General features: G+C 36.8%; 1 protein-coding gene across 1 annotated transcript in view; it reads right to left on the reverse strand.

Moving 5' to 3' along the window:
- Positions 1-640: 640 nt before the first annotated feature.
- taf3 (TAF3 RNA polymerase II, TATA box binding protein (TBP)-associated facto) overlaps positions 641-13,118 on the reverse strand; it is a 56,893-nt gene continuing 44,415 nt past the window's right edge. Inside the window, exons 4-7 of the mRNA XM_065269278.2 lie at positions 7,073-7,152; positions 3,456-3,711; positions 2,984-3,090; positions 641-1,216 (exon numbers count right to left, since the gene is read on the reverse strand). Coding sequence (XP_065125350.2) covers positions 1,102-1,216; positions 2,984-3,090; positions 3,456-3,711; positions 7,073-7,152 — 558 coding nt within the window. The 3' untranslated portion in view covers positions 641-1,101. The remainder of the gene's footprint in view (positions 1,217-2,983; positions 3,091-3,455; positions 3,712-7,072; positions 7,153-13,118) is intronic.

Consider the following 13,118-nt stretch of genomic DNA (forward strand, 5'->3'; position numbering starts at 1 on the left):
TGGTTAGAAGCCTTATTTTTCTCAGGTTTAAATACACAGAATTTATAATAAATGAATGTATTTTATAAAATGTCATTAAACTGGGGCCCCCAGTTTGAGAACCATTGGTGTAAACTTGCTGGAAGTAACACAATTGTGGTGAATGTACTTAGCGAAATGAGCAAATGATGAAAATGTCATTTTGTTTTTATCTGGAGTGATTTTTGTGTGGTGTCCCCTTTCTGAAATGCCCTTTTAGGGGGCGCAAAACAGCGGCATTTAAAATACAGCCAAAATCTGATTTGCCTCTGGTAATCTTTCTCGTTCAATTAATAAAAAAATCTATTAACTATAATCAACTTTTTACAAATCTGTAAGGCAATTTAATCCTATCTACAGTTTATTTTTTTAAAGCCCATGCATGTAAGCAAAAATCCAAAATTAATTTAAGAATTAGAAATAGTTACAAATAATGAAATGCAATTATCCATTGCATTTCTTGTTCAGATGGAATGCTCATTTAAAAAAATGCATTAAGATCGCAATCATTGATTTATAATTTTTCAGCAACTGTTTTGGGATTTTTCAGCCGAGCGGTCAACCTCAGTATTAACCCATAACCTCGTACCCAAACAAATGGCAGGAAAACAAGACAATAAGATGTGAAAAAACAACTTTTAATTAAATTCATAATAAAATGAAACTGCACCTCCAGTCCAAATCAATCAGAAGAACGTTATTAAAAGGCAGATTATGGTAGAGAATGTTTTAATCCTCTTGTGTAATGTAGCTCTGATGAATCAGATTGTACACTGAACAAACTTTAATGAGGTTGAACTGAGAGGTTCATTTCAACACGCACATCTACTTAACCATGAGTTCGGTAGAAAGATCATATAGACATACTGTACGATTCTCCACATAAAAAGTAACATATACACAATTTGAAATTTTCATTTTAAAAGATACATTATGATACTGAGTTAAGTTAACCTAGTTAAAAGAAGGGTCGGGCGAACCAAAACAAAAAGAAACAAACGAAACGGCTGCAGCAAAAGAAAGTTGGAAATGAATTAAGGCTAGAACAAGTGAACATGGAGATGGGAGAAAAATAAACGTGGGTCAGTGCGCTTTACGTTTCCTCTTTTTTGTCTTCTTGTCTTTCTTCTTGCCAACGCATTTCACACAGTACCACGGTTGGTCCTCTGGAGGGGCCGCTACAATACCCACACAGGGCCTGAGAGAAAGAGAGATAGATGAGTTTTAGTTGCAAGATAAACTGAAATGAGTGTATCAGTGAAGAGAACACCGTATGTGCCAAATGTACACATTTATTTATATACATAAAAACAGACATGTGTTGTTTTATCTAAAAAGACTTGATCGTTCTCATTATCAATAATTCTGCTTTCATCATGAAAGAGATGTGATTTGTGCTGTGCATGAGAGTGTCCATTGATCATAATGCAAAATGCATAAAAAAGACGATTCCTGTGAATCTTTATGGTACTGCCAGGTAATCTGTGCTCATTTAACGTGTTTTTAATTGAAATGTGGTCTGAATCACAGAGTGTGTGGTGCTTTAAATAACATGAAACAGAATTACTGTAAAATCACAATATACCACATTTTCTATAAATATAGTAAATTGGATCTGATATTTCTCTAAAATGTCTTAAAACTGACGTATCAAAACATAACAGCTGAATTTATCGAAGGAAAGTTTAATATTAGAGTGATTTAAACATGAATTTGAAATTGATATTAGCTACATGTTGCTGGTCTTATTTTACAAGATTTAGTGCACATCATTTAAAACAGTTTGTATTATATAATCTTTCATCTCAAACTACTTTTTTCTTGACATCCTCTTATTTCTAAACCCTTTTAAATTTCTGGCTCCATAGTGGTATGATAAATACAATTTGTGATTCAATAAACTTGTGATGTATTAAACTAAAGTACCACCCTATTTATTTTTTCTAGTTTACTTTGGTTTTTACTAGAAAATAAGTAAATATTACAAAATCATATAAAAATATGTATTGTTTCATTTTGATTTTATTGGATGGTTTTGTATTTTTTAAGGATTTTTTCACAGAAAAATCTACTTTTTTCTTCATTTGCTAACCCTGAACTTGTTCCAAATTTGTATAAATGTCTTTGTTCTGCTGAATACAAAGGAAGCTATTTTGAAGTATGTTTGTAACCAAGTAGATCTGGGGCACCATTGACTTCAATAGTAGGAAGAAATAATACTATAGAAGTGGAATGGTGCCCCAGATGATTTTGGCTATTAACATTTTTCAAAATATCTTTATTCTTATTCAGCAGAACAAAGAAATGTATACACGTTTGGAACAACTTGAAAGTGAGAAGTTGACAGAATTAAAATTTTTGATGAGCCATCCATTTAAGTTTAAGGGCACATATCTGACCTCCATCAACCTTGAAAATGTAAAAGAAAACCAGTAACTTAGTTTTGGTAAACCATTCTCTGCAAGCGTGTGAGAAAATAGGTCATTGAACTAACCACAGCACTTCCATTTAGCACAGAGATCCGCTCATTTGCATTTAAAATGACACACCCAAAACAGCACATTTTTGCTCACACCTATAAAGTGGCAATTTTCACATGCTATAATAAATTATCTATATGGTATTTTAAGCTAAAACTTAACATATAACATATGCACTCTGGGGACACCAAAGATTTATTTTACATCTTTAAAAAGTCTTGTGAAATGTCCCCTTTAAAACACAGGTGTTTGATGCATGCACACTGCAACAAATTGCAAACCTCTGCTGGCCTACATACTCCTACACACGAATGTGTAAACTGGACGTACGAAGTACACACGGTTACAAAAATCTGGTGTGCTTGCGGTACGTGCATACTTTTCTAATGATGACATCTGTGTCACGCGCACTGTAAGCTGACCCTACATGTAAAAGTATAGTACACCTATGCCCTTAATGTGACAGTTAACGTAAAGGTTCTTACCAGTGATACCAGTCGTCACACTCGTCACAGCCAATCATAGGACTGCCATCATCAGGTTTGTTACATCCCGGACAAATCCAGATTCGATTACCGCTTTCATCTACAATCTATGATCAAAACAGAAACACAAAAGTCCAACTCTTATCTGGTACTGGTTGTACACAAAAGTGAAAGTAGTTCATATAGTTAAGATACTGTAATGAAATAGTTGATATCTGCACACCTGTCATCATACATCACTTTAATTATATATTAGACAGAGATGGCCGATCCATTTATAATTTAAAAGCAAGCAGCGAGTGAGATTTATAAAAACTATGATATATAAAAAAGATATGTCAGTTTATTACTGATATATACTAATAATGGGGCCAGTTAAAATTATGCTGATAAACGGATTATTATTATTACTATTATTGTGACGATTATTCATAAATAATTGAAGTTTGACGTATGTGTATGTGAGACTCACCACGTATGCACTGACGGTCTCCGTGACAACGCTGCATCCACGTGCTTTGGCTTGGCTGGGTGGGGACTGAATAAAAGGGGTTGGGGTTGGAGGGAGCAGGACAGGGGGAGGGCGGGGTGGGGGCACGACAGGAACTGGGGCAGGTGGAGGAGGAGCCGGAGGGGAACGCATCCTAGCCCCTGGACCGGACTTGGCCACTGGGGTCCGTGGTGGTGGAGGGGTGGGCTTTGAATCTGGGACCACCTTGCTGATCACACTGGTGAGACACATATGGAAGGGTTATATAATGCATATAACCCATATAATGCAGTTACTATACTGTTGTTTGCTGTATATACAAGTAATGGGAATGCAACATGCATAATAAATATATTACAGTTTTAGTTACTTTAACACAATTATGAATGATAATTTTGGTCAGTAACGATTATTGAATTATAATTTATTTATTTTATTAGAAATCAATACTACTTTTCCTTTCTTTTAAACAGCATTCACACTAGGGTTCATGTCACATTAAGTGTCTTTTAAATGATGCCAGACGTACTGATTGAACCCTGCTGCTGCTGTGTTACAGGGTGACTGACAGGCTCAGAGAGAGTGGACAGCGCTGCTTGCTACGGTACTGACCCTGAGAAGGGCGTGTCAAACATCCAGCTCCGATTACACACACAGACACTCATTATTTATGCTTTATCTGAGTGACACCTCGCACGCACACAGGGCTGCCTTTCAGTGCAAAGATGGTGTGGGGTACGCACTGTCCAGGATATGACCCAAAAAACCTCAATGAGGTCAAAGTTCACCTGTGCCGATGTCTGCACATGCATCAAAGGGCCTTCTGTTATGATTTCACAACATTTATAGTGTAGCCTTCAAACATGAGATTATGATCAGTATACCAATAACTGATAGTTTTTGTTATGGTCAACAAGTGATATAATACATGATGTTATTGAATAGTTACATGTAATCCTCATCAGCCATTACGGTAGTTGGAAAAAAATACAATCCTTAACCTCAAACTTTTTGTCAGATGAAACTCCTTGACCTAAATTATTTACTTGAAGTACGAGATTAAGTAAATATTTTACTTAAACACTGAAATCCCTAAATGTTGTTTGTACTAAACATTACTTACAATTTTTTATTTTGGATCCATAAATTTAAAATTAAAGTGCAATGAAATGTTTTGATTATTTATGTTTGTTCAATTAATAACAACTTATGGGATATATAAACAGTTGTTAATTAAATTTAGATTTTTACACTCTTGGTAGTATTATTGATGCAGTTTTGTTGTAAATTATATTTTTTTGTGAAGTCACAGTTCAGGTGATCAGTGTTTACTTTGATATACATGGACCCTGTTCAAACCATAGTATGTCTCTCCACTATAATGAAGATTTGTTTGAACAATGTTGTGTGTTTCTGTGGAGAATTAAGTTTATTCATTGGTTGACAGAAAGTCAGTCATAAATGTATTTTATTTTATCTTGCTATACAATGTAAATGACAGTTTAGGTTCAGTCTTTATGAACACCAAGTGAACTGAACTGTTTAAGTGCACTGTACAAACTTCAAGCTTGGTGACCTTTACTTTTTAAAGTTTATGACTAGCAAGTTCAGTAAACTTAAATATACACTTTTTTCGGGAGACCCATTACTCAATTAAATTGAGGGAACGAGCTTACTCAATCAAATGAGTTCAGTCAACTTAGGGTTTTTAGTGTTGAACATTTGCATTGTTTAACTAGAAATATAGATTTTTCATCCGTTTAAATCCGTTTTTATAAGTAGTGCTTTACATAATTATTGCTATTGTATTACTACCTGTTATTTGACCTTCACCTGGTAATTTTCTTTTAAATAAAATATATCTGACTAATCAGTTTTCTGATATACTGTAGTTTTGTGAAAAGGTCACATGACATTTAGATTAAACAAATAAAATATATTTAATATTTTGTTAGTAAGTGTGATTTTTTTTTTTTGATTTTTTTTTTAAAAATTATTTATTTATGATTTATTGTAATTGATTAATTTTTTTCATTAACTCACAAATGGGCAGATAACCGGTTTCAAGGTACACCAAGGTTTTAAAAAGTCAAAATTTCAAAAACACTAAAACTTTCTGTGATACTGTTTCTAAGGTATGAGCCGTGTTTACACAAAATTTGTTAAATCATTAAGTCATGTAATTGATTTGATGTTTACATTTAATATATATTGCAAAAATATATTTTTTCAAAAGAATATTATAATTTAAAGGTTTATTTTTACCTGGCATACATGTTGTATATTGCTTAAAAATAAAATCTATTTAATGTGTACTTGGCCTGATTCTGGTTAGGAGTGGGTGTGGATACTTATGTATGCATATGTATATATACTTTAAAGCTTTTTTTATGTTTTTTCTCTTTTGGGGGGTGGGTTGGGGTAAAAAAAATTGTTCATGATTCACCTGTATCCTGTATATTTTTGTAAAAGTTCAATAAACAGATAAAATTTTTTTTATAAATAAATAAAATAAAATCTATTGTGTCCACTTGAAAAGTTGTTGTTTGTATACGCAGACATTTAAAAATAAAACACATTTTAGTGTTGCAATGGTAATACCCCAAAACCGTGAAACCCCCTGCCTTAAAGTAATGTTATGATAGTGCAACAGTTTAGTAAAATAAAACCAATCAATCAATGACTTACAGCTGTCTCTGCATATTTATCAAGGAGATAAATAAAAAAAACTTTTTCTTCAATGAACAACTCATTAAATACCTAAGCTTTCAAGTTTAAATCTATCATTTCACATTGAAATGATGTAAAATGGGTCAAAAAAGATTGATAACTATTTAGTAACCAGGCATACAAAATGAGTTTCTTTCCCGCACTAAACTGAATATATAGACACTAATATTGTTCAATACTGATATAACCATTGATACGCATCTCTAAAATCTTTCAGCCTAAATATAAACAACATCTAAAGCTTTGTGCTTCTGTAAACTGAAAAACAACTATGCACACAAAAGAAACATCTGCTTTTGAAAAGACTGCTAATTTTGTTTTTCTAAAGAGCAGACTACAGGTGCAAGAAAAGGGCACAACACGGACGACATCAGACACGCGACACACACTCGCAGCTTGAGAATAAAGGCCTTCCTTTGCAAACATACACACACGGGCAAACACTAACGTTTCCTGTCCTGCATGCAGGTGGAAGTGAAAATGTGAGGGACGAATTCAAAAGCTCAGTCAAAACAGGGCACAGACGTCAGAGTCGAAATCACAACGACCATTAGCGCGACATCAGTCACGTGTAGACATACAGGAATTGGTAATCGCCTTACCTGTAGCATGTGCTGTGCTGTGTGTGTGTGTATGAGGAGGTTAAGTGGTGTGAACACTGCCTCTATTGATAGGAGTGTGCAGCGGGGGCTGTGATGCAGGGTTGGTGTGTGTATTTGCCCCCCTTAAAGACCTCATGGGCCGCCTGGGACCGGTCACAAGACCCAAAGACTGAAACTCACACCTGTAGACAGACTCACAGACTCTGACCACACAGAGAGCTGTCTGATACCTTCAACCCTCCGTGTGTATGTGCGTGAGGTACTTACATCTTGTCTTGTCCAGCACCCACTCTGAGGGTCAGTCGAGGTATGACAGGAGAAGGCGGGACGGCGAGAGAAACTTCGGCCTGTAGAGAAAAAGAAATCAATTGAAACGTGTTAAATCAGTCATTTTAGGAATCGGTCTAATGCGATGGTCTATCAAACTGGTAAGCACTGATATAGAAGATACAGTTTAATTCAACGTGAAACCAAACTGATCAGAGGCCCCATTGACTTCCATAGCAAGTATGAAAGTCAGTGGGGCCTCTGATTGGTTTGGTTACAAACATCCTCAAAATATCTTGCTTTGTTTTCAGCAAAGAAATGTATACAGGTTTGTAACAACACTAGATTGAGTAAATGATGACACAATTTTCACACACACAAGAATTTTCACATGCACAAATTTTCACATTTACATACTTTATGATGTTGTTACGTCACCAAGATATAAAAATATTAATGTCTGACATACTACATAACATTTTAACTAAATCAAATTTATCGTGAAAAGTTTTTTTTTTGTGTCATTTTCCAAAAAATCATTTTGAATTCAAACAATTTTTAGAGGACCACCACGGACCTCCAACGGTACCCATGTATAGTACCAAAGTGTAGTAACATTGGCTTTTTGGAGTACTGATTACCATTTGCATCACAGTAGTTTTACTACATATACCATAATTAAACTACCCTATTTTCCGGACTATAAGTCGCTCCGGAGTATAAGTCGCATCAGTCAAAAATGCGTCATGAAGAGGAAAAACCATATATAAGTCGCACTGGACTATAAGTCGCATTTATTTAGAAAATTATTATTCTGTTGGGGGGCATTTTGTTTGTTAAGTCTTTAAGTTAATGTTTCAGTTAAAAGTTTTTTTATGAGCTGTAAGGCTACAGGAGCAACATATAGCGCCCTCTCATGGCTGTAGATGGTAATGTTTTCCTTTGGTTCAGTATGAATTCATTTTGACATATAAGTCGCACCTGACTATAAGTCGCAGGACCAGCCAAACTATGAAAAAAGTGTGACTTATAGTCCGGAAAATATGGTATGCCAAAAAACTCAACCAAGTGGAAAGTCAACTTGAGGGATTCACTCACACAAACAATTGACTGTCCCAAACTGCCGTGTACATGGCTATAAATAACAGAAAAGTAAAGTCACCAAACCTCAAGCACACGCACCCTCTCAGACTTAAAGGATAACACCACCATTTTTCAATATTTTACTATGTTCTTACCTCAGCTTAGACAAATTAACACATAGCTATTTCTTTTCAATGCATGCACTTAATCTTTGTACAGCGTGTCATGAATGTTTTAGCATTTAGCCTAGCCCCATTCATTCCTTAGGATCCAAACAGGGATGAATTTAGAAGCCACCAAACACTTCCATGTTTTCCCTATTTAAAGACTGTTTCATGAGTGGTTACACGAGTATGTATGGTGGCACTAAATAAACTGCAATAAGAACTATATTATTTGGTGGAAAAGCACTCGGTGCGCAGTAACATCATCACTCCTGACTACCCCCCGTCTCACTCAAACTTCTGTCAATATTACTGCGCCCGAGGTTAAAGTGCTGCAAACTTAGTGCTCATAGTAAAATATTGAGAAACGGTGGTGTTTTCCTTTAACACAGTAAAGGGACAACGTAGTGTCCAGCTTGTCCAGTTCAGCTGACACTTGGGCCACCCTTGCAAAAAAAGCCCTCTACGTACACGCACACCTTTTCACATCAATGATGCTGGCAGTAGTGAGGCCGGTCTGAGCCTGTGAGAAATGAAACAGGGGTACACAGACAGCCTGTGTGGAAAGGTAAAAACCACAAAAAGGAGGATGAAAAGAACAAAGCGCACATGAGATGGAGGTGATGATAGCACAGGGATGTATCACACGGCTCTGGCGGAAGAGACCGGCATGGAGTGCGTCTCGGGGGTTTCTCTGAGGCTTAACGGGAGCGAGGCGCTCTTTGTGTTCGCGTCGGGGAGAACCCCTGCCGATGCTGCGCTTTTGTGTACCCAGATCCCCCATAATGCCGCTTCACTAATTGTTTAACACAGAAACATGTCTTTTCTCCCTTTAATGTTTTTGTTTTTATTGTTGTGGAGCGCATTCATTACAAAACCTTTGTGGATTTGGAGACTCCTCCCTGTGTGTAGCTCGCTCTCTTTTTACTACCCACCCCATCCTCTCTTTCACTCTGTTGTTTGCATCCTTTCTTTTATAGAAAGAGAAGAACATGAACATCAGCAGAATTGAGAAGATGGCTGGCAGGTTGCATCATCTGGAGAGAATAAGAGCGTGAGATGCCGCGTTAGCCACCGCATTAGCATATATGCATGAACAAACCTGGCGTGCGATGCCCAAAAAACAAAAAAATCATCTGGAGGTATGCCTGCGCCCGCAATTCTCATTCTACAATTTGCATTTTAGATGCCATCGTCTCAAATGGATGGGATTTATGAAATATCATGACCATGACTATCACACATTTCTTCTAGAGATACGGAGCCTGGGAACGAATTGCCAACCCCACTTGCTCCTATATACACGAGTTACACTATACTGGGGCTGCAACTCTAAACTGGCATGAAAGATTGATCAGCAGTTTGTACTTCAGTTGATTAGAGGAGTTCTTGAGTTAACACTGGACTCGGCACAATGAACTTTAGACTGCCGGAATAATCTATGGAAAACTTTGAAAGAAGGAATGAGCCAAAACGCTTCACTTGTGCCCCTTTGCCACCATGGCAGGTTGAGTGCTGATTCAGAGCCAGAGCCTAATTTCAAATCAGTTCTTTCTTTTTAGACACCTAAAGCACCAGCTTCAAACCAGAAAAAAGTGTTCTTACGTAGCACCAAAACATTGCAGGTCTAGATTTAAGAACCGACTGCATCAGGGGCTGGGGTTACTGTGACACGATACTAGGAGGGTAGCAACATGCTAAGGCTAATGTTGTTCTGGGTAAATTATAAAATATGTTATGCCCATACTGTTATTCTCGATTGCAACCTCCGTTTATACATATTACATTGAGCTGCACATACATATTGCAAAGTCATGAGCATTAATAGCGCTTATCTAAATTACGTCAAGCTGCACGTACACAATGATTCACCGCGTTTGAATGCTAATGTAAGTATGCAAAGCTATTGACCATTTCCCCGCCAGCATTTTTTTTTAAATTGCCAGCCAGCGCCAACATTTTTCATGATTTTCACAAAAGTTTAATGCCTTCCAGAAAATTTTCTTAAAATATATAAACATACAGTATACCAAATGAAAGAACAGACCCTCTGCTTTCAAACAAAACATTTCATCCCCCCATCATTAGTTCTCTTTTTATCAACTCTCAAAAATGGGTAGGTTTCTTCAAAAACACCAAATTTTAAGATAATTCAATTTTTGTGAAGGATCAGATTCAGAGCGATCCTCAAAACTTACACGGACATACAGCTGTTTGAACTAGGGCTGTGTATAGCCAACAATTCCCCGATACGATACGTATCCCGATACAAGGGTCCCGATACAATGCGCATCACAATACAAGACTATTTTGAATTACATTTTTGTTCAGAATTTAGTAACATTATTATTATTATTTTTATTATTATTTGTTTATTGTACATTGAATAAGCAGTGTTGTAACAGTTGTGTTTTTGCCATTCATTTATTAGCTATTAAAAATATTTAAAATCCCAGAGTTAGTACATAACTTATGTTTTTTTAAAAGCAGTTTTACAAAGATGGTGCCTTCCTCTTGTCTCTCATTATTCTACATCTATGAATATATCTGTAAACATGCAGTCAGACTTAATACTATTTAATAGAAATCAGATTATTAATGTGACAGTTATAGTTTGAAGTAGCTCTGTATCTCTTCTCTAGACGTACACTTTTCACATGCAAATCTTTGTCGTGTTTCTTCTCAAATGCGTTAGTACTGTTTTATAAGAGCATGGCTAATAAAGCCCTTTGCAGTAGTATACGGTAAGATATCTGCGCTTTCATACTGAACTCATTGACTTTAATGCGCGCGCGAGAGAGAGAGCACGAGTAAGCGGCTCACTATGCAGACACGTGCGCCAGCGAGACAGACACGCAAAGTGAAAGTATACCCCGCCACCTTTAACTATACGTACTCCGCGGGACACATGCGTCCTTTCCATATGGATCACGGATCAACAGCAAAACGTCACGTTACTTTCAAAAGTACATCCGAATAGATACGGAAGGTGCTGTATCGATGCGCGCATTGTCAGGCGCCCATGACGATGTATCGTCGTATCGATATTTTGAACACAGCACTAGTTTGAACCAGGGCAATACTTCTGGGATGTATTGCGGAACAGCCTGGTGGATAATAGCAGTATTGCGGAAAGACGGAAATACTCGTCATTGGCAGGGAAGCGTTTTTTCTTGTTTGAAGAGTTAACTCGTCAATGGCGGGGAAAGAATTAATAATGCAACATCCGACATTGTTGATGGTGTGTTTGGCCTGCCATGCAAACATTGCTGGAAAAGATGAGACGTATACTAGGGCTGAACGATACATCGAATTTTCATCGTCATCGCGATATGAACTCACGCGATGAACACATCCCAACAGACAGCCTTGACGCGATGAATGAAGGGAAAACGGTAAGCGCATGTAATAAACGTTTGACCTATCACATTTAGTCCTGAAGACATGCCCTGCGTCCCAAGCCGCATACTTCCATACTATATAGTAGGCGAAAAGCACTACTTCTCGTACTCTTTGCATACTATATAGTATGGAAGTAGGCAGTTTGGGACGCACGGATGGTTTGCGCGTTCATGCTATTAGGCCAATCGGGGAACCCCCCCAAGTCAGCCACTGTGCAGCTGCTGATTCTACAGGGCAGTGGGAAATAAATAATATTGTGAATTAAATGTATTAAGTTAGAAAGACTATGCACCATAAAATAATACAAATATGGTAAACAGGCAACAATTTCTGTTTATGTTGTCTTCACTGGCAGCATACAGGGCAACTTCGTTATTCTGAATTACAAGCTGGTTCTTTAAAATCAGCCAAAAGAGTCTTATGAATTACCAAATAAATGAATTGATGCTGCATTTGCATTGTCATAACAGTCATCTATCAAAACTGATCCACGTGCAGGTGACAACATGCTTATACACGACATATATGCATCCTATATATATTCCACAACATTTTTCCTCCTTAAATAATTCACAGTTATATATGTTTTTCAGGAACCAAAAAAAGTATCAGGTAAAATTTACTGTAGTAGGGTCAAACACAATAACACAGAAAGGTGCCTTGAGGTTCCTATCTAACTACATTTACAGTTGTCATGAAATTTAAAACTTATTTTTTTATGGAATTTTAAAGTAATTGTTTGGCGATTTTTGTCTTTATTTGATAGATAGTATGTAATGAGAGGACAGAAAAGTACAGGATGGAGAGAAAGGTATGGGATCGATAAAGGGCCTTGAGTCGGGATTCGAACTCGGGTCACCGAAAGTGCATCTGCACTATATGTCGGAGCACTGCTCGTTACATAAATCGGCTCTGACAATTTTTTAGGGAGTACAGTAGAGTTTATTCATACATTTCTTATACGTGGGCCTTATTTTTTGTTTCATTCATGTACCCTCATAATATTTAATCTAGGGATGCGCGGTTCGATCGGCCGATGATGCTTGCTATGCCCTCGCAATGAATTACGGTGAAATGCCGCTACATCCAAAAGCCAGAAGGCGCTCTTGTGCAGAAACTCAATATGCGCTGCAGACGAAAACCTTACACAGCAGCTATGACACGCAGCTCCAGAAAATGGAGTAAGGATATATTTATATTGCTGTTCTTCAAAGCTTTTCAGGTATTTTCATGATAACAAAGAATATGTATAATGATCTCTAGCAACTAAAGTCGTATAATTTCTAGCAACTAAATTCGAAATGGAGTTTTTCTATTCAAATAATATTTTAAGTATGTTATTAGGACCAATTAGGTGGGCTCATCTGAAATCTGAAGGACCCATTGCTTGGTATGTC

This window comes from Paramisgurnus dabryanus, chromosome 1 (assembly GCF_030506205.2).
Source record: "Paramisgurnus dabryanus chromosome 1, PD_genome_1.1, whole genome shotgun sequence".
In the NCBI taxonomy this organism is placed as follows: Eukaryota; Metazoa; Chordata; class Actinopteri; order Cypriniformes; family Cobitidae; genus Paramisgurnus; species Paramisgurnus dabryanus.